Source organism: Lissotriton helveticus, chromosome 11, assembly GCF_964261635.1.
Source record: "Lissotriton helveticus chromosome 11, aLisHel1.1, whole genome shotgun sequence".
NCBI classification, from domain to species: Eukaryota; Metazoa; Chordata; class Amphibia; order Caudata; family Salamandridae; genus Lissotriton; species Lissotriton helveticus.
This window is the reverse complement of record NC_136072.1, coordinates 10,213,477-10,236,801: the sequence shown is the minus strand read 5'-3', so window position 1 is coordinate 10,236,801 and position 23,325 is coordinate 10,213,477. Positions and strand designations below refer to the sequence as shown.

General features: G+C 42.2%; 1 protein-coding gene across 1 annotated transcript in view; it reads right to left on the bottom strand.

Annotated features, from left to right (window-relative positions):
- Positions 1 to 4,551: 4,551 nt before the first annotated feature.
- The window catches only part of LOC144792084 (putative cation-transporting ATPase 13A4), a 439,619-nt gene continuing 420,845 nt past the window's right edge, over positions 4,552 to 23,325 (bottom strand). Inside the window, exons 30-32 of the mRNA XM_078666936.1 lie at positions 15,830 to 15,918; positions 7,393 to 7,473; positions 4,552 to 5,167 (exon numbers count right to left, since the gene is read on the bottom strand). Coding sequence (XP_078523062.1) covers positions 4,970 to 5,167; positions 7,393 to 7,473; positions 15,830 to 15,918 — 368 coding nt within the window. The 3' untranslated portion in view covers positions 4,552 to 4,969. The remainder of the gene's footprint in view (positions 5,168 to 7,392; positions 7,474 to 15,829; positions 15,919 to 23,325) is intronic.

Below are 23,325 nucleotides of genomic sequence, written 5' to 3'. Positions count from 1 at the left end.
TCAGACAGAGACTCGCCCAAAATCTTGTGCCAGCCTGATGACCCGAGGGAAGGACGCCTCCAGCTCAGATTACAGGATCAAAACGTCATCCGCATACAGGGCTACCTTCCTCTCCCATGTTCCAAACTTAAATGATGTGATACTCGGCTCGTCTCTTAGGCGCTGAGCAAAAGGCTCGATGTACAGCTCAAAGCGGAGCGGGAGAGTGGGCAGCTCTGTCTGGTACCCCTAGTAATCTTGAAAGGGTTAGTCTATTTGCCATTAACTAGAGGTCTTGCCGAAGGATCTTAATATATAACCTGTATGACTCAGCAAAACTTCTCTCCAAAACTGATTTTTTCAATTACTGCAGAGAGATATATCCAGTTAACTCTGTCAGAGGCCTTTGTGGCGTCTAGTGTCATTGCTGCCAGAAGTAAAGAAAAGGTGAAGGCCAGGTCGATAGCTCCGATAAAATCATGAGTAAGATCAAATAGGTTTCTCCCTCTTACAAAACCCTTTTGATCAGGATGCAACAGTCTACCCACTACTGCTCCCAACCTAACTGCGAGGATCCTTGTAAAAACTTTATAGTCCGTATTTAAGAGGGAGATGGGCCTATATGAGCCACAGTTCGCCGGATTCTTTTTGCTTTCAGGATTATTGCGATGGTAGCTTCTCCCCATGAAGCAGGAGGCCTAGAATCTTCAAATAGTATGTTGTTAAAAAGTGCAGTCATGGTCGGGATTATTGCCTGTCCCAGAGATTTCTACAGTTCCGCTGGGAGCCTATCAAGCCCTGCAGCCTTAACCCTCTTACAAGCAGTGAGGGCCATCCTGACCTCCTGCTGGGATATATACAGCTCCAGATGTTCACACTGGGAGGAATTTAGGGAGGCAAGCGTGTTTCTACCTAACCACTTCCTCGCAAAAGTTCTGTATACTACGTTATCTTCTTTGTAGAGCTCCTGAAAAAAGGTTTCTCCAATCTCTTAGTCGGTAGATACCGAAGAGGAGTTATCCTCGCTATCAATTTGTTTTATCATATTTCGTGTCCTATCCGACTTGACTTTCCATGCCAGGAGTTTACTGGCTCCCTCTCCATATTCAATAGGGGCCATCTTGCTGGCCTCAAAATCATTTTGTGATCCTTAGCTGAATGGCGGTGTCTAGCTGATCTTTCAAAGTCTTTAATTCCACCATATGCTCTTGAGATTTTTCAGGGACGATCTCCCTGTTCAACCTCCGCTCTACTGCCTTCTTCGTCGTTTCCGTTTGCGCCACCTCTTCCCTATATCGCCTGTTCTTATAGCAGGAAAGGTATTATATTGTAGCGAACAGCTTCAAACGAGGTTCTGAAGCTTTTATATACATTTTTTTTATTTCTCATTGGTGTGTTTGTATGTTTCATGTTTATTGACAATGTGTTTTATATACTTTTATGGCCACTGTGACTGTTCCACAAAAAGATTGTGGATTAGAATTGACTACATGAAAATCAGTCTGCTAGCCCTTTAGCCTCATCAGTTTCTTAATGGAAGGATACCTTGCCCAAATTCTGTCAATTTTCTTTCCCTGTAAAAAAAACTCATGCTTTACCATGTCTATTTCTGGTCAATCCATGACACAGAAAGTGATGGATTGAGATCAAGGAGATACTGATGGAACACAGAAGCACATTCCGCAGAAAAAAATAAAATATTGAAGAAGTCTGTTTACTGATTTGATTCTTTCAGTGTTTAATATTAATTGTAAAAGGATTGAACACGTGGTAGTTTGAATTAACTGAGCACCACAAAACACCTTGCAACTCCAGCACCTTGAGACCCTCACAGGGATTTTCCACTCTTCATAAATCTGGAATGATTTGAGTGAGGAGTGCAAGAGTGAATACCCTTAATGATTAAATCATGTTTGCCCTTTTCAGTATACCTTGTGCTGCCACCTTCTCACATTATCCTGCACAAGTCCTCACTCCACTTGTAATTGATTCTTTTTGATTTTCTACACTGTAACATTGGCTACCCATATCATTCATCTAGATGCCAGCAAGGGTGCAGATTTTCAGAGCATGTAACATGCAAGTTATTATCTCTGTTGAGTGCATGGCGGAGCAATGATTTACAAGAGGTAAAGCCTTGTGTGAGTCACAATAACCCACCCTTCCTCAATTGATGCAATAAATAGCTTATTACTCTGAGCAGATGTGTGTGTATGGTCTATAGCATCCTGTTTTTAGGTCAGCTTTGCCACCCTGAGAAGGTGGAAGTTGCACTCTCGCTCATAAAACTCCTAACTCAAGTGAACTGTTTGTGTAATGGATGTTCCCTGAGGCCACTCACAGTTCCCAGAAAATTCTGCTCAAACAAGCCTGAACGACTCCCACGTATGTTATGCTGCCTGGAGAACAAGGTGGTGGAGACTTTATTCACACATTCATCATGACAGCTGAATACAGTGGACTTCTTGTCCTGAACAGTGATTATAATGACAGCAGCTAGAGTAGAGTTTTCTTTCTACAGACTAAAGTAGGGAACACAATAATACACAAACACAGCAAATTCACAACATTGATGAGTAGAAACAGGCAGGTTTTAAATTTGACTGATGGAGAATAGTTAACTAAATTACTAATGACTATGCAGGCCAATTAATTTCTTATTCTTAATATCTTGAAAGATACAGTTTAATTTTGGATGGTGATACAACTTTTATTATTATGTAAGGTCGGTCTCAGGGAATCCTCGAACCTAGTCTAACAAGGCTGAGTCACTATCGCCTTCCATTGTTTCCACACACAGTCACACCATCTTCCCACTCTCTCCTCAGACTCCTCAAGAAGGAGATACTTAGGTGTGGTTGTTTATCTTTTTTTTGTTAATTCAAAAACTTTATGTAGTGCATAAAGACTGTGAGGTATTTGGGTGTTTTACGCATAACTCAAACCTGAAAATATAGAACCATGGCCCAGATGTAGGTAAAACGTATTTACTGATTCTTATTTACCGAATTTTACCGATTCGGTAAATAAGAATCGGTAAATAAGAAGGGGGGGTATGTAGGAACATCCAGATGTTCCAATTTACCGATCGGTAAATATCTGTATTTACCGAATCGGTAAATACCGACCGGTAATGCTCCATTCATTCCTATGGGCTTTGAAGCCCATAGGAATGAATGGGCATTACCGGTCGGTATTTACCGAATCGGTAAATACCGATTTTGACAAGGGTGCAGGGGGTGTCACTTTGACACCCTCTAGCACCCCCAAAAAAGGTTTGGGGGCCATGTGGCAGGCATACCTGCCCTAAGGGCAGGTCTGCCTGTCATATGGCACAGGTGTGCATGCACACATGTGCATGCACACCTGAATCGGTATTTTAACATCAAATACAATTTGATGGTAAAATACCGATTTTGTAGGCCTTGTGGGACTCAGAAGAGTCCCACCTACATATCAATTTTACCGGTCGGTAAATATACCGGTCGGTAATTTTACCGGTCGGTAAATATACCGGTCGGTAAATTTACCGACCGGTATATTTACCGACCGGTATAATTACCGATTTGCAGCGTTACAGTCCCCCTACATCTCGGTAGCCAAATACCGGTCGGTAACGGCCGAATTCGGCCGTTACCGACCTGTATTTGGCTACCTACATCTGGCCCATAGTCCTGTAATACAAATCAGAAACATATAACAAAGTTACATGTTAACAGCAAGAACTATTACATTGGAGTGAGCAGTGCAAGTCAAAGTATTGGCAGCTGAAGGAAGGCAGTTAATGAACCAATAGAAACGTGGTGGTTGACATGTCTTCTGAAAGTAGGAGGTTGGATGATTCCCTGATGTCAAAGGTTAATCAATTTCTAGCAGGCACCAGTGAAAGATTGCTTTGAGGCAGGATTTGGGGTCTTCCACTTGGAGAAAACATTTGGTTCTGAGACCTCCCAACCAGCAAGAAATTGTGTACAGTCCTATTACATAAGGTGGAATGTTTCGGTACATGGCTTTGTAAGTCAGGTGGCAATGTTCGTACTATATCCTCGCATTTTTTACAAACACAAGTGAGCATATTCAAAATTGGGCTGATCTGATTGAATTTGCCTGAGTCTGTGACCATGTTCATCAGTTGCTTTTGACTGCTAATGGATCTTTTACATCTGGAAATTATAGAGTGCATTTGTATAACTTCCATTGTACTAGATAATCCAGAGGTGGTGTGAAATAGATGAATGGACAAAAGCTAGATAAGTGGAGAGTGTGGAACCCTATTGAAGAGAGGAGATAGTCCTGCAGAGTCAGTAAGCAATTAGGTCTTGGATTTGAGAGGTTGCACTGTTCTCTAGCTGATGATGTGCTTTGTAGAAGGAAGTTTGCATTTTGTCCATCGAACTTCAAACAAAATATTTGCGTAGTACTTGAAATGTGCTTGGTTGGTTCTCTACACTCAAGCTGTATGCTAGTTATTCCTACATTAGAACTGCTCAGTTTGTTTCCATACACCTTCTAATGTTGAACATTAATGGGCAGCTCCAGGTATTCTAATTGACCGCTCCTGTGAGACACATTCTACTCAAGTTACAAGGAGCTGTGGGCCAGGATGAAGAGAAAGTGATCTGAGAGATGAACAAAGGGGTTAGTGAAACACCATCTCTCCATACCTTGAGTGTGGCCAGTTGTTGGGTTTCCATGCAGGTTTGAAGTGAAGTGATGGCTATTCAGGGGGTTTGAGATTTCATGACTTTGCCCAATGGTTGCTTACAAATAAGGCTGTTTTCTGCTTCTCGGTTGAATTGTAGCACTACACCTGGTGTGAGTACAGCAGATAAACCTTCAGAGTAGGTGTAGCCAAGACAGTAACACTCATATTGGAAACTTTGAGTTCTATGTAAAAAAGTGTCATGTTGCTCAGTACATCTCTGGAGGTTGTGCAGATGGCAGACATGTCAGGAGTCCCTGGGTCAAGCTGAGCTTTCCTCCATTATTCTCATACACTGAGCTCCAACAGACCTATTTTGCTTTCGATATCAGCACTGATTGGCTCAGATAATTGTGTGACATTTAGCGGTGGCCAGTTTGGGTCCTTCTCCAACGATCTCTGCAAAATCCTATATTTACTTTTAGATTTGTACTTAAATAAGGTCTTCATGAAGTTCCAGAACCCGCGATTATCAACGATGTATGTCTAAAAAATAAAAAGCAACTGTTAGATTAAAAAACTATACATATTTACAATAAATTGATAGCAAAATCAAACAAATGGAATACTCATGATTTTAAAATGTTTAGATATTAAACATAAAAATGTCACTGATTATTAATAAAGTCAACATAATATTTCTATTTCATTGTTTACACAATGTGTTTTCCAAGCTTCTAAAAGCCTTCTGAAAAACCCGGGGACCTCTTTTCGGATACCCACACAGTCACAGTGTACATTTTTTCTCCTTGACAAATGAGGAAAGTTAATTGTCCTGGACCCGGTAACAGTAAAATGCTCACACAGGAGAACACAATTGATTCAGTCAAAAATACATTGTATTTTTTCTGGATCTAGAATTCCATTTCTGGACACAAGTTTTATTATTGTTTTATTGTTTTCTATGGATGAAATGGTAACAATTAACATTTTCCGATTAGACAGTAAAGAGAAATACTGATTAATAAACATTTCAATAAGGTAAGTAATTGAGTGGCAGGGAGTGAAAAGTCATACATTAAGGTCATGATTGGGTGAAAGCAAAATGGAACATAACTAATCCTGGAACTACCCCTAAATATCACCAGAGAAGCATCAGGTCCTAGCCTTCCACCCTTAATAAAAGCCATTTCTATAAGCATTTGCCCACAAAGCATGAAGCTTCATACAAAAACCAACCAAAGCTGCTTGGGAAGGAGACTCTGCCTTCAAAATATCTTACATTTAATCAAATTGTCCCTTGACAATCTTTCAACCTTGTCCGTTAGTGCAAACATGTTGAAAAGAAAATACATTTTAATTAAATGTGCTGTTAATAATCAACAGTGAGCTCTGTTAGATAAAAGAGTAATATTTATTGACATAAAGTCCTCATATTCCCCAGCTAGTGCCCTATTCAGATGCCACTAAATAAAGGCCTCCATATTAATAATATTTCAATAGAATAATGAGAGGCCAAATTGAAAACCTGTTTCAACCAAGAACTGTCCTAAAATAAACCCCCTCTGAGACAGGAAGCAACTTATTAAACATAGCTGGAGACAGTCTGGTAGTCCAAAGGATGAACTCTAGTGCCACAAGTCCATAAATATTACAATATGTCTCATGCATGTGGAAGATGTAGAAAAACATAGGATGATGTCCCTATATGGACATTTGAAAAGTAGAGATCTAATCTAATCACCACAATACATGTTTCAGGATCTTCAAGAGAGCTATCTCGAGAAGAGATGATCATCAGGGTTCCAGAAATCTGTCTGGAGATGGAAGAGATGGACAATCTTAGCATTCAGAACAGATTTTTCTGAAGAGATGCTCATGTGTTGAACGCTTGCTTTTTAATGTCGCTAGCATAGTTTCTTCTTGGAGGGTTGGTCTCAAATAGAGATGTACTCCTGTCAATGCTTGAAATATGTGATGCCTGGAGGCTGTTCCTGGCTGAGAAGTTCACTTGGGTGGGCAGGCACTGTTCTTTGCTCAACCCACTGTCTCCAGGTGATATATATGTCCTGGTGTTTGTATTTCACCAAATCTCAGCAGCATTTTTCTATTATCCCTGGTGACTGGCCTTCAGTCACTATGCATCGACCATAAAAAATGGAGTTTACTCACTTTGCAAGGCCAACCTGAGATTTTTCTTTGCTTGAAACCTACCCTACGTTTGCTTGACAACCCCTTCCTCACCGCAGGAGTAATAATCAGGAATTCCGTGGGACTGAGGTTAACATGCCTGAATCATAAGTGTGTGGTGTGTATGTATGTCTCATGTCTAACTTAAGTGTGAATTACTCAAGAATTTCCAAAACAGATTCACAAAGCTGCCGTCGTACTTCTGATCCTAAGGAGTAATCCACACCAATGGCCAGGGGAAGGCCTAGCAACTCCCAAAAATGCACAGTAAAACAGGTCCAGAAGATCAGGAGTATTTTACACCTAAGAAGACACAAATAAACGAGAAATCAATTTGTGAATCTGGCCCTATATGTGGCAGGACTTCACCCTTTCAGTGCCAACACAGGAGGTGAAACATACCAGCAGGTTCTGGTGCCTCCGGGAAACACGTTGTTTCCATAATCAATAAGCATGAAACTGCCTCCAATGCACCACCAATAGTTCCAAAAGATTGGAAAGATCCTTCTCATTAAAATCCTATTTCCTTACATCACAGGTATGTTTTTGGAGCAGCAACAGAAAAATGGTAAACATCTTACCTCCACAGTGTAGGCTGCAATGAAACTCACAAACAGCATTAGGATCAGTGAGGTCCTCCAGTAAGTGGGAGTGCAGACGAGCTACAAGAGAAGAACACACTGAATGAGTTTTTGATGCTCTAGGTGGATCATTCACCAAATTCCTTGGCATTTAGATCATTAGGGCATTCGATGATTGTCCACAAACATTCACTGGGCCTGGGCTGTAACGAAGAACCTTTTAGCAGCACCACATGCACCAGAAGACCTTGTGTTGAGTCTTAGAAGGCATGAATCATGTCTCCAGGCAGGAAATTCCTTCAACACCTTGGGTTGGACGGCCATCTGCATTTGAAATGCCCATCGCAATACACCGGAGAATACACCCATCCAGTTGACTTTACTAAGGAGTGACTCCAGTGAAGAAGAACCTTGATACATACTGGCTTTAGACCACTTCATCCTGCTCGTTATCACTTTCCCTCCATGAGCTATAGCTGATGCTTTACCTGTGATTCCAGCCTGGACAGCTGATCCTCTAGTTCTGAAGTGTGAATCATCTCACAAAACATCCAGGATTCCCTGAAACACATCCTTCTGTACCAAAGTTCTGCCCTACTTGTACTACTGCCCTGCCATAAAGGGGACTATGTACATGTTGGCCAACTGAACTCAACTTCATTGACCTCAATATTATTGAATATAATCGCTCATCACAGGAAACCCCCTGTGTGCCAAGAGAAGGGGAGAGATTCTGCCTCTAATACTTCAAACAGACAGGACTTAGACATGCTCACACTCCCCATTGCAGATCATGCTGGGAGGATGGGTCACTGAATGCAATGCTTCATACTGACAAATGTGGTGCTTTGGAGGTCATGAATTCTAATGTCTAGTGGCATTTTCCACTCATGGTAAATTAGCACAGAGGGTTAACATGCCTGCTGCAAAGAATATGTACAAAGCAATCACCATTTTGTGTTGAATGCCGCTATCTTAGACGGTTACTGCTTTTGTCACAGAGATCCTTAGGGGGACACCTAAAGCACTGCCTAACCTGCCGTGAGGGGAACGGCCAACACGATTTAAAACTTACCCCTGCTTTGCTCTGCTCCACAACCGCGCCGTGAGGGAAACGGCCAGCGCCCACACCGCCATCCACCGCCATCCACCCGGAGCAGCAGCAGCTGGGGAACTACATCACCCAGCTGCCCCGGGGGTGGACGCGGCGGAAGCGACGACGGACACGCGCCAGGAGGCGCTTCATAAGCAGGGAGCGCCGAAGCGCTCTGGGGACACCTAAAGCACTGCCTAACCTGCCGTGAGGGGAACGGCCAACACGATTTAAAACTTACCCCTGCTCTGCTCTGCTCCACAACCGCGCCGTGAGGGAAACGGCCAGCGCCCACACCGCCATCCACCGCCATCCACCCGGAGCAGCAGCAGCTGGGGAACTACATCACCCAGCTGCCCCGGGGGTGGACGCGGCGGAAGCGACGACGGACACGCGCCAGGAGGCGCTTCATAAGCAGGGAGCGCCGAAGCGCTCTGGGGACACCTAAAGCACTGCCTAACCTGCCGTGAGGGGAACGGCCAACACGATTTAAAACTTACCCCTGCTTTGCTCTGCTCCACAACCGCGCCGTGAGGGAAACGGCCAGCGCCCACACCGCCATCCACTGCCATCCACCCGGAGCAGCAGCAGCTGGGGAACTACATCACCCAGCTGCCCCGGGGGTGGACGCGGCGGAAGCGACGACGGACACGCGCCAGGAGGCGCTTCATAAGCAGGGAGCGCCGAAGCGCTCTGGGGACACCTAAAGCACTGCCTAACCTGCCGTGAGGGGAACGGCCAACACGATTTAAAACTTACCCCTGCTCTGCTCTGCTCCACAACCGCGCCGTGAGGGAAACGGCCAGCGCCCACACCGCCATCCACCGCCATCCACCCGGAGCAGCAGCAGCTGGGGAACTACATCACCCAGCTGCCCCGGGGGTGGACGCGGCGGAAGCGACGACGGACACGCGCCAGGAGGCGCTTCATAAGCAGGGAACGCCTCTCGCACCCGCGAGTCGCGCGCGGGAGAAGCCCGGGAAAAGGGCGGGTCGTCTGTGGCCGTCCGTGGACGACTGTGGTCGGGCGGGCCACCCCCCTAAGTTCTCCTCAAACGTAAGTGTTATACTCAAGCACAATTATGGGCGATTCCACTATTACAAATACCCATATTGATATATCTTCCCAGGGTGCTGATACCTCTGCCTCTGTTTCTCTCATTACATCCTTCGAAACATTGATAGAAACTGCCTTCAATGAAATTGTAGAGACCGAGAGGAGGTTCTCCATGGGCTCATTTGTTACCAATAACATATCGAGTGCTACTGGAAATATCCATATTATCCCCGAGGTTACTGTGGTTAAGCCATCACTTCCACTTGTAGACGTGCCCATCGTTTTGGAAGATGAAAACACCGTCACCTATATAGCTGCAGGTTCTGTCCCTTTAACAACCGCTGCTGCTAGCCTACTGGAACCTCCACTCAAAGAAACTATCCCTATTAGCATACCTGTTTCCCAGGGTGATGTCATTACCCTGGATATTACGGACTCCTGTAGTAATAAACCGGGAGGGGAAAAAAGGAAAAGAGGTACTACTAAGCAAAGCGCTAATAAAAGGAAACAACCTTCATTGAATAAAAGACAGCCCACTCCCCAAAGCCTGTGGAATAAACAAAAATCTTTGGGGGTGGTAACTGTACCTACGGAGGAAAAAGACTCAGTGGATATAGATAGCACTTCCCCTTTGTCCACCATTCACCCCGGTGGGAATTTAAATACCATTTGGACCCAAACAACACTAATGGGAGATAATTATAACCTCTCTAAACAAAATGGGAACCTTATTGAAACTATAGTGGACACTATTTTTAACCGATTGGAGAAACTTATGATCAACCAATTTAATAATGTTTTTAAAAGATTGGACAGATTAGACAACCTGGTTAAAAATGATGAAGCCAAAAGGAAGGGGTCTATCATTCTGGACCAAATTAGAGCCGATCGTCTCTTAAAAGATCTTGAATCCTTAAGCAATACTCTGTCATCAAAAACACCGGCAGCCCGTATTACATTGGATAAGGGCACGGAAAACCTGGAAACGTCTCCACCGTCCATTACACAACCTATAATCCAACCGCGAACTATTAATACAGGGGTTAAGTGTGCAAAATCTAGTATAGCTGTTAAAACCATCCCAACCCCTGCACCTAGGAAAACTACCCCTTTGGTTACTACTAACAAAAATGCCATCAGCAAGGATGACAGCCTTACACAACCTACTACAGCTACAACATCAGCTGTAGTTCCCAACACAGGTTCCACTCAAGTAGGGTCCAATAAGCCTCGCAAACACGAAGGGCCTGTTTTTCCCTTACACCTGCCACCGGATGCCTGCCCGTTCGTTCTGGTTTTGGCAGGAGTACCAGCGCTGAGGGAGGACCAGGGGGAAACCTGGGTACAATTACGAAATAAATGTATAGACTGGCTAACCAAACACAAGGGGGCTGGATATGACATATCAAGAGAAATCATATCGGTTCGCAGGGTGCCTTGGATTGGACCACTACCTAAAGATAAGGACGGGGATTGTGTGGTTCTTAACTTTAAAAATCCTGGAACTGTAAGACATCTGCTTAACATAAGTGGTAATTGCTCAGCTATTTCCACGGTTGTAACTATGCTACCTTTAAGCTACTTCTACAGACAGCCACCTATGCAATTTCGACCGTCTTTAATGCATTTCCACCCCCCACCCAGGTACCCTCAGCCACCAGCTATGCATTTTCAGCCAGTTGCTTTCCCTTTCAACACATTTAACAGATTTGCACCTTTGTCAGGTTTGGACATGCTGGATTGACCCTCTCCATTTAAGCCAGCCAACTCAGTTGTTCCTTTACCATCTGTCACCAATGGAAATCAGGTAGCCATAAATTCCTTGACAGGGATTTCAGGAAGAGGCCAATCTATGAACAATAACCCCCTGGATTCTGTACTTTCTGTTGTAAGTTGGAACATAGCGGGTCTTAACTCCAAACTGAAAATCAAAGAATGGACTGACTGGGTGAACACCAATTGTGACTTACTGTTGCTTCAAGAAACTTGGTGCTTAACTAACCCCACAATGGAGGGCTTCTGCTGTTATAACTTAAAGGCCATAGCCTCACCCATGGGACGCCCAAGCGGGGGGTTATCTATTTGGTCTAAGATAAAACCTGGGGTACAAACCAAACCGATCCCAACACCAGGCAAATGTTTTATGGCTGTGAAATACATTAACAGGAAGATTTTATGTATAATTAATTTTTATAATAATGACTTTGTTAATCATCCCAATGGAAATTTTTTGTCTTTGTTTAATTTTATTGATGATATCGCGGAGGGGCTGAAGTATGGGTATTATGATGGTATCTGTATAGGAGGAGATTTTAATGCCCATATGTATCGCACTAGTGCCCCTTGCCGAAATGGTGAGGAGTTGAAGAATTTATTAACATCTCGTAATCTAGTAAACGCGATGGAATTTGCTGGAACTAGTGCTGAAACTAAATTTGAACCCACCTATATAGGTCAAGGCTGCGCCTCCACGATAGACTATATATTTCTTTGTCCATCCCTGTGTAATATAATTCGAAAAGCTGAGGTTATTTGCAGCGCATATAGTGACCATCACCCGCTTAGAATACATCTAGACCATCCTCAGACCACAAAGGCCGCCTCGAAGACTGAGAGTGGGCCACAAAATTTGGTATTGTCTACCGATAAACTAAGACTAATATGGAAAGGGGTGGATAATAAAGCTATCCTAGCCAAGGTAATCAAAAAGCATCCTCTGTTAATAGACACCTGCTTGTCATTTGATAGTACTGGCGAAGTATTGGTTGTTGCATTCAGTAATCTTTGTGGGGCAGTGAGAAGGGAATCTTCTAAACCATCTAGGCCCAATATAGACCAAAGCCCTCGCTGGTTTGATTCCGCATGTTCAAAGGCCAATAGGGAATTGAGGGTGGCTTTACAACAAAATCCTAGGGATTTTAACCTAGTGAGAGAATCAAGAGCCAAATATAAACTCGCCCTACGGACAAGAACTGAGGCTTTAGTGGTTAACCACTGGGAGTCTCTAACGCGGACTGCTTTATTAAAAGACACCGCGGGGTTCTGGAGAGAAGTCAAATCACTCAGGTCTTTTGGTTCTAACATCCAACCAATCAACTGTAACATAAATGGAGAGGTCTGGGTGGAGCACTTCTCCGAAATCTATAATATAGCAGCCCCTACTATAGATTCTATAATGTTATTAAATAATGCTGAACGACCGAACTTCTCCATATCTGAGGTGGAGGATGCAATTTCGGATAGTGCTAGTAATAAAGCCCCTGGCCCTGATGGTCTATCTATCGATCAGATCAAATCAGAAATTAACTTTTGGGCCCCTCTATTATGTAACTTATTTAACAATCTGACCGACAGCTCCATCCCCGAATCCTGGTCGAACAGTGTCATCGTACCAATATTCAAGAAAGGTGACAGGGCCGATCCGGCCTGCTACCGTCCGATCTCACTGATCGACAATACATTAAAAGTCCTTGGTAGGGTATTATTCAAGAGGATAAGGGAATGGGCCGAGGATAATAATGTGTTACATTGTAGCCAATTGGGGTTTAGAAGCCACGTGGGTACGGTTGAGCAGTGTCTCAACTTGAACCTAATCATGGCCAAATACATTATTGTTAAAAAGTCCCCACTTTATTTAGGTTTTATGGATCTGAGTTCCGCTTTTGATTTTGTTAACCGTTCCAGGTTATGGTCACAATTGCTCGAATATGGTTTAGATGATTCATTAGTATATTTTCTTTCATATTTACACAGGGACCTTAAGGCAAGAGTACGCATCAACAATGATGGCGAACTATCTGGTGATATTTCCATTAAAAGAGGAGTCCGGCAGGGCTGTGTACTCGCCCCTTTGCTTTTTATTTTATATATTAATGGGCTGAGCCCTGCCCTGAGCAAGTACTCCAAAGATGTTCCAATTATTAATGGTTCCCCTATTACCACATTACTTTATGCGGATGACGCAGTATTAATGGGGCGAACCCCTAATGCTCTGCGCTCATTAATTACAGGGTTTGTTGTTTTTATGTCTGATTTAGGTTTAAATACCAATTTTAAAAAATCATTTATTATGAATTGTGGTTCAAAAAGATATAACATCCTCTCAATTAAAAGTGGTGAAAATGAATTAAAATGCACTAGCACTTTCCCCTATTTAGGGTTATTATTCTCCAACACAGGCTCGTGGCAGCATCACACTGCCCACGCAAGAAATAAGATTGGTAAATCAATTAATTCAATTTTATCTCTTCGCCAACCGAGAACGGCTGATGTGATTACCCCCCTGTTAAACATCTATCGTACCCAATGCCTGCCAACTGGGACATATGGATCTGAAGTGTGGGGTTATTGTAATAGCCTGCCCTTGCAGCTGGAGGAAAATAGATTTTGCAGGAAGGTGCTGGGTGGTATTTCCTGTACGCCAACCTTCATTTGTCACCAAGAACTTAAGTTACCATATATAGCTGATTTTATCAGGTCAAGGCCTACGCTTTTTTGGTTAAAAATATGGACAAATCCAGCGGCTTCTTTGACCCGTCGTATAATTTTAGATTGTTTATCTCATGAACGATCCCATCTCATACCTTGGCTAAATGCGGTCAAGACTAGCTTGATTAGCGTGGGACATGGCTGTCTGTTTAGCTTCCCAAATACTATTGTGCCCGCCCACAAGAATAATGTAAAACGGGCATTGTATGAGTTTTATAAAGAGGAACGTATGAGAATTGAAATAATGAAACCAGCTATTACTAAATATCTTCCACTAACTGAGACAAGTAATGTTGTTTTAAATAAACCCCACAAGCCCTGCAGATATTTGTCATTACCGATAGGAAGATGGAACCGGAGCCTTTTATTTAGGTTCCGGGATGGCAGTATTGTAAATTTATTGAGCTTCCCACTCGGCTATAATAAGAATCTAGAAGAACTTGATTGTCCGTGTTCTGTCGGTGGGAAACAAAGTTTACTGCATTACTTTATTTTCTGTGGCCATTATAAATTGTATATCCATCATTATCTAATGCCAATTTTCAGAAAATACAATCTAAGAGACTTTAAATTGGCATTGAAATTTTTGCAAATGTTATCAACTGACGATGTCATATTCACTATTAGCTGCTTCATAAAAGCCTGTGTAAAATCGAGGGCAAGTATGGAACATGCATAATGGCCTTCGGATGCATAACGCACTTTAAACTCTAAATATAAATCGTATAGAGGTTTAATTATTTGTATGGAATCAATGTTATTGGTATTATTTAAACAGAAATCTATGAATGCTCTCCCAAATTGTTTAATGTCTTATATCTTGTATCATGCACTTTATGCCACATATGCTGCTCATGTCTAATTGGGCTGTATTTTAACTTTTATACATGTTTTTATGTATTTTAAATGATTCATCCTGTATGTACTTTTATGGATTTTTCATAATCCGAATAAAGATCATTTCATTCATTCATTCACAGAGATCCTTTTCCAGTTCATAACATACAACCCAAATATAGCGCCTTGAGCTATGAACTGTCGACAAAGAGCTGCATGAAATAACTTAGACCCTTGCTTTTTTTCCTCCAGTCTCGCATTATCCTAATGTTGTTAAAAAATGTTAATTTTGGTACATTCTTATTTATAAAGCGAATCACTGTACGTTTTAAATCCTGAGTTTGTGATTCTCCAGACCATACATTCTTAAGATATCTTGCCTGCTAGTATTTGTGATTCCTACACCTTGTAGTATTCATTGTCTAATGTAAGTTTTCCTTTGGACTGCTTTACAGAAGTAGGATTCTTTGCTTCAGCATAATGTGTGTGTGTGTGTGTGTGTGTGGCTGTGTGCATGTGTGTGTGTGAAGTAAAGTGCTCTGACACCCTATACTGGTTCAGAAGCGCTATAAAGCAAATGAAATGCATGTGAAAGGAGCTATGGAGAGTTGAGGGTCACTGGTGAAATGTGGTAGTAAGGGAATTCGTAGGGAGTGAGGTTTTGGGGGACACAAACAAAGACCGCAGCACTGGACATTACAAACGCGAAATCCCTGTTTTTAAATAATTGAAGTTTCTGGAAGTGTAGTCCTGAAATGTAACACAGTAATAAAAAACATACCCAAGAGAATACTTTTCCTAAAATTCTGAAAGGCGAGTGTTATGATCATTGATAATGTTTTAGAAACACCATATTCAAAGGTGTAATGACATTTCTGAGCATCAGAGGGCGCACTCTGAGTTATGCATTAATAAAGCATCCTGTGTCATTTGAGACTCAAGCATTGAGAGCCCCTCTCTTACCTCCAGTGCAGTCTCAATGTCTTCATTGTTTGTAAACGTCAGAAAGAGGAAGACTGCAATCTGTGCGACCAACAAAAAGGAAAACACATCTGAAACAAAAAGAAAAACTCAAAAGATGCAGGTATTCAGCCATTTACATTTGTCATGAACCTGCAGCCTTTAGTAATGTTCACAACACAAATCTGAATGACAGAATCTCTGACATGTTGTAAATATTCACTGAACAAGATAAGCCAACATCTTAGAATGTTAGAATATTCAATTAGTCCATGTTGAGATTTTTGGTTTAAAAACATGACCTTGACCACCCAACATACATGTGCTTTAGCAAACATCTGTGCGGTTCCCAGTACGCACATGTATGAAATCCACCTTTCCTGCATGGTCAACACAGATTTTTCCTTTTTCTGCTGCGCTTAGAACTCTGTGCACTGTTACCTATGATATAAACAGAGTACATTGACTGTGTTCTTTCTTTAGGTATGATTAGATAAGCTTAGCAATGATTGGCATATACACAATCCATGTAAGGCAGTAGAATACTTCTTCAAAAAATGTCTACGGCCTTCAAAGTTAAATACTTGTGGTCTTTACCATCCAATACAGTTGCAGTAAAAGCAAGGATTTAGGCCTACCCTGCATAGCTTGATTTCAGGAACTGAAACCTGCACAGACCTGTAAAAATCAATCTTTTGACAGGTTGCTAAACCTGATTTTTAATATTAAGTTAGGTACCCCTAGGTAAACCTTGCTACCCACATGGTAGGGTGCAAAATATTTAAAAAGGGAACATGTGTGACATCAGAAAAGGTAGATTCCCCCGGGGACTAGAACCCAGATGACATTGCTACTAGTCGGGTTGAAACTGGCACAAATAAAACTTTTAAGCATTGATTATACACTTTAATGTACAATGTTTGGCATGTATGTTGCTACAGATGCCATTTAAAAAACTAATTTTTATTTAATTAAAACCGCATGTCCTAACACCGTATGCCCCAAGGCGCTGCCTGCGGTCAGCGGACCAAGCGTTGGCATGCACCCCCAGAGTTCTGAGAGCCAGAGCTGGTGGTCGTTCTTTTAAAGTTATGGTAGCGAGACTCTGGAATTCCCTTCCAGCTGCTATTAAAGGGCTTGGAGATCATCTATCTTTCCAGAAAGGCATAAAGACCTGGCTCTTCCCAGCGTAACTCTCTTGCCTCTCCCGGGCTGTCACAATATACGGGTAATGTGGAGGTAGCGCTGGGACGCCCCGTTGCTGGGGCAGCTATGCGCGGTACAAATCTGCTTAATAATAACAATAATAATAATCTAACAGTGAATTCTAATTTTTAATAAATATATTGAAAAAGTAACTTTTAGGAACTTACCTTTAACCTTCCTGAGCTTTCAGAGGGCTAGTTGGCATTAAGCTATCTCAACTCCATGCCTGTACTTGGCCTGAATGAGGTGTGGACGAAGTGTGAAATTCCTCCCATGAGCTTCACAATCGGACAGCTTGATCAACAGATAAACCTAAATAGGCAGGGATAACACTTTTGAGCGCAGCACAATATCAAGTGTGGGACTGTGGGCATCCTGTTGGTACACCAGTGTCAAATCCTGACTGACAGCTCTGCCCGAAGCACATGTAAAACACTGGTGCACTTGAAAGGTGGCAAACTGGATGGCAGGGCAATTCTTGTGTCTCCCTTGTATGGGTGCTACACACTGCTTTTGTCCCAGCACACATCTTTGCCCTGGTTTGTTATGGGCACTGGGCCTGCTACAAACTTGATTTTAGTGGTAAATGTGTGAGGAGAGTGGTGATTAACCAATGACAGTCCCACACACACTCAGCAGTAAGAGTCCAAGTTCCGTGTGGGATTTGACCTTTTCTATGGCATTTTGAGTCTGTTTTTATAAAGCAACTAATCTTTAAATCAAGTGAGCTTGCATTTGTGAAACTTTTGCTTTGTGTGTCATCATATATTTTTTATATTTATTACTGATTGTGGTACCAAATATAACCCTTTGCGATAAGCCTAATCTTCTGCAATCACTCGACTAAGACCCGTTGGCATACGGCTGGGTCTATTCTTAGGTGGCATGGGGGGGAAAGAACAATAGGTTGGGTCCATCCCTGAGTGCCAGTGGTTAGACTTCTTGCAAACATCCTCCCACCACCTTTTTTGTGGCTGATTTTGATATGCCTGGACGTTAATTTTTGCATTCAAAATGTAATATTGGCGCAACAGCAGATGCAACAAAATAGTAAAGTTGAGCTTAAAACATTCCAAGTCAGAAGTTCTACTTGCAATCCTTATCCTTTCCTGAAGAGCTAGGCTCTTAAAAGAAAACTGATATTTTAGGCAAAAAATATATGTCTCTGTTGCTGATAGACAATATTGTGCTCTTGTGATCTGTGTGGCTCTTTGGATTACTAAAGTGTGAACCTACATATGTGTTGGAGATTACCATCTTTTGTTTGGCATCCCCCCTGATGTTTGCCTTCTTATGCTAAACCCATTTCTGCTGAACTGAAGACTCTCTACACTTCACTCCTGCTAACCAGTGGCAAAGTGCTTGTGATCTCCTTTTAAAACATGTATAAATTGCCCCATTGCCAAATTTAATTTACTTTTAAGTCCTTAGTATATGGTACCACATGTACCAGGCCCTGTAAATCTACCACTGAGCTGCACCACTGTTGTGCCACCCACTAAAGTAGCACTATACAACATTCACTATGAAACATGTCTCCAGTCTGCTCTTCAGCCTAGCTGGGAAGCTTTAAAGGTGTCTTTTTGACTGGGCGAAATAAACCCCAGGCCTAAACATTCTTTTTTAATGCGTATGAGTTCTCCCTAAGTGAGGCCTGCAAAATCCATAAATAAGGTGCTTTCAAAAGTGGAACATGTCTATTTAATGTTTTACATGTCTTGGAAGTGAAAACGCTTCAAAGATGTTTTTCACTATGGCAAGGTTAACACTTGTTTACACTATTACATTACATTTAACAGGGGTGTGGAATTCCTGTAGCCCAACGCCCAGGACATGTAGTTTGGGGTCAAGGACAAAATTTTTTAATTTTATTTTGTGTTGGGACACAGGTACAATGCCCTGCAGCACAAAACATTTGGCTGCCAGATTAAGCTACCACCCTATGCTTCTGCAGTTAAAATAATATTTGTGCCCTAATCTTAATAGGATTAGAATTTGTAATATTGGTTCATTAATACAAAGCTTTATTATTAGGGTTTGTGCTTTAAGGAAATGTAAACTCAGACCGCACTGCTGACAGTGGTTCCAGTATAAAACTGTGTACACACGTTTGCAAATTTTAACGCTATAAGGCAACATATAGGGCCCGATTCACAGAACTAACTTAAGACAAAATCCTAAACTTACTACTTTTGGTATTCACAGAAGTTAGGATTTTGTCTTAAGTTTGTCTTAAGACAGACTTAAGTTAGGATTTTGTCTTAAGTCTGTCTTAAGACTGTCTTAAGTCTGTCTTAAGACAAACTTAAGACAAAATCCTAACTTCTGTGAATACCAAAAGTAGTAAGTTTAGGATTTAGTCTTAAGTTAGTTTTGTGAATCGGGCCCATAATGCTTTCAGGATGCTGTCTGACTAGGTGCAAATAATATATGCAAAAGCTTGAAAGCAACATTGGGGATTATTTGATTTCAAAATAAGATAATCATACAAAAAACTGCAACTAGTCAAAAAAAGGTTTTGCTAGATTACTAGGAAATTTCAGGTGCCATTTCTTTGAAGCATCATTTAGCAACGTGTTGATGCATGCTAGTATTTCCAACAAATATTCATAATGCAAAATAAGTGTAACTAGTTGCAATATAATTATGGGAAACATGAAAATAAACAAGCATTGGCAAAGTCAACAGGTATGATATTGGTGGTCTGTCTTTTGGTTATGTTAATGCGTGTCTTTTTTCACATGGGTTTTGTGAAACTTTATTGCTGTGTGAGATGTCAGGCTCTCGTAATTATAACAAACTTTGGCAAAAGCAAAAATATTTTGGTCTCAAAACACTCATTGCCACATCAGTTCCTGACACTGAACAAAACTACTTTGCATGCCAATATGATCCTTGTGAAAGAACAGAATGTTGACACTCAAAGTGAAGCCATCCGGTAGATATAGAGATAGAATTTCTATAAAAACAAAATGCCCGATTTAAATAGGGGTCCAATTCTTGAAGAAAGTCACAAAAGTCCACCCAGGTATATGTCCTCGCGGATGTATGACGTTACAACGCATACTTTTACAACGCATACCGTTACAACGAATTTTTTACAACGCAAAACCTTTTACAACGCATACCATTACAACGCATGTTTTTACAACGCAAATACCTTTACAACGCATACCATTACAACGTAAGTATTGGTAAGTATATAATATTTTTTTTATTTTAAATTAATTGTAATTAATATAATTTAATTTAATTTAATTTAATTAATTTAATTTTTTTTATCCTGTACCCCTGTACCCCAAAAAAACCCAAATTAACCCAGAACCCTAAAAATACCCCTGTACCCCAAAAACCCAAAACTGTCCCTGAACCCTAAAAATACCCCTGTACCCCAAAAACCCCAAACTGTCCCTGAACCCTAAAAATACCCCTGTACCCCAAAAACCCAAAACTGACCCTGAACCCTAAAAATACCCCTTTACCCAAAAACTGAAAACTGACCCTGAACCCTAAAAATACCCCTTTACCCAAAAACTGAAAACTGACCCTGAACCTTAAAAATACCCCTTTACCCAAAAACTGAAAACTGACCCTGAACCCTAAAAATACCCCTTTACCCAAAAACTGAAAACTGACCCTGAACCCTAAAAATACCCCTTTACCCAAAAACTGAAAACTGACCCTGAACCCTAAAAACACCCCTTTACCCAAAAACTGAAAACTGACCCTGAACCCTAAAAATACCCCTTTACCCAAAAACTGAAAACTGACCCTGAACCCTAAAAATACCCCTTTACCCAAAAACTGAAAACTTAAAAAAAAAAAAACATATAAAATATTAAATATAATTATATACTTACCAATACTTACGTTGTAATGGCATGCGTTGTAAAAGTACTTGCGTTGTAAAAACATGCGTTGTAATGGTATGCGTTGTAAAAGTTTTTGCGTTGTAAAAGTTTCGTTGTAATGGTAGTGCGTTGTAAAAGTTGCGTTGTAAAGGTTGTTTCCCGTCCTCGCAGTAATGCAGATGTACGGCTTTTGTGAATTCACAAGAATTTACAGAAGGAGTTCAGAAAATCTTGCATTTCAGCACTGACAAATAATCATGTGCAGATTTCCTCAAGTCAAGATCTGTTGTGCAGTAAAATGTTCACTTTCCCACCAACCATGTTTTTTTCCAACCCTGAAAGAAGCTTTACTTCTGCCCTTGTCAGGATACATTTCCAACCTTTCTCTATATGGACATATATTAGAGAAAAGCTGATGAAAACCTATAAACTGTGCAAGCTAGTAGGTTTACACAGACTCAAAAGGGCATTCCAACCATGGGGAAGTTTTACTTTCCGCTACCTCCAGCCCAAGTATGTGAATCTGTGGAAAGGTTTCAAAATAAGGGAATTGATAGTAATCATACCATATTATAATACAATCTCTGGCATATTCAAAGAGGTTATTATCAGAGCTCTTATGTAATGAGATTGCTGCCATAATATATTGCTGCACTACATAGCATCAAAAGGACAAATGGATTTTGTTACAGGACAAGTTGATTTATGAAGTAAACTGTCCCACTGACAAGTTGATATTTGACTAAATTCCACACCTCTGCATAAGTGCTAATTCCAGAAGGGGAATCATAGAAAAATATGTCAAGGACTCATGCTAACAATATTGTAAAATTCACCCTAATGCTCAAATCAGACTTTATATTGTCATTTTCCTGCCTAACACCAACATTCTTTACTGCTATTGTCCAGCTATCACTTGACCCTGATGGCTCCCTTTGTGGTGAAATGCAAATTACTCTTAACAGTGGACAAAGGGCAATGCAATAGAGTTTTCCTCCTAGACACGAAGGCCTGGGGGCTGTGCCCAACCACTCCCGAGCGTCAAAGGAGACCTACCCTGTCACTGGCAGATGAAGCTCACACCTGGGTCTGCCCCACGTTTTTTCCCTAGTCATGCTGGCTTCAAACCCAGTGGGTGGGGAGAAACTGACCAAAAGCAGTTTAGGGTCTGGATAAAGGAATGCCTTCCACCGATAAGCTGGCACTCGGCGTGAATGTGGACTCCACCGACCTCTCCTCAGAGCACATCTGGCCCTGAGAAGAACTAGAAGAAGAACTGTCCTGAAGTCTGAAGAACCGGAAGGAACATTGAACCTGCTTTCTTTGAACTCAGAACCTCAGATGTCACTCCAAGTACAGTGGGCTGACCTCCTGTTTCAGCTAGAGGTCTATAACAAAGCTTCCACAGGCCGCTATCTTTGCAACTGCCCTGCTTATGAGTTTCAATGATGCCTGCCCTGGTCTCTGCTGCTGGCCCCAATTGGAGTGAGTCCTGAACCCCAAGTGGTGCTTCACAGCTCCAGGACTTTTACCTGGTATTTAGAGTGTACTCCTCCATCCCCTAAATACAAGAAACGTTTTACTAACAGAGGGGCCTATTAGGATGGCGGACGGACCTGCGTCCGTCTGCCACCCCAGAGGTGGAGGGACCGTCCGCAGGGGCAGCGGCGGTCCCTCCGTGCGAATTAGGATGTGACTGCCACCATGGCGGTCACATCCTGTATTTTTAACATTGCGGCCGGTGCTGCTTGAAGCAGCACCGGCCGCAAGGTTAAAAATGCCTGTTTAACATTTACATGCACAAAGCGGCAGGCACCGCGCGGTGCCTGCCGCTTTGTGCATGTAAATGCTGGGGGGGTACCATAGGTACCCCCATGTGCCCCCCCCACTCCCGACACTCAAAGACCAAAGACCACATGCTTTTCCACAGCGGAAAACCTGCCGTGGAAAAGCATGTTTCCCCATGCATCCAAATATGGCCGGCGGTGTCTGATAGACACCGCCACCATATTAGAGCTTTTCCGCTGTGGGACCGCGGCGGAAAAGCGGCGGACGGTCTCCCCGTCTGCAGATGACCCCCCTGCCATCCTAATCTGGCGGGGGGTCTTTTCTCTCACCGCAGCGGTGAATCCGCATCCTCCGGGTCGGCGGTGGCTTCCGCCGGCCCAGAGGATGCGGATTCACCGCAATCCTAATCGGGCCCTTAATGCCTGGAGAACGGACAGAGACCAGGATCTCTATCAAAGCTGCAGGCTTGAATCATCATTCAGCCTCAACTTGCCGGTTTTCCCTGCTGAAGAAGAATGTACATCAAGAAAACTTTTGAAGTCCGAACGAACGGCTTCACCAGGACTGACATGAGCAGCATCCAATCAATGTTGAGATGTCCTTATCATGAACTTCGACTGCTCTGAGAAACACTGGGACTCTGGTCTTCAGCCT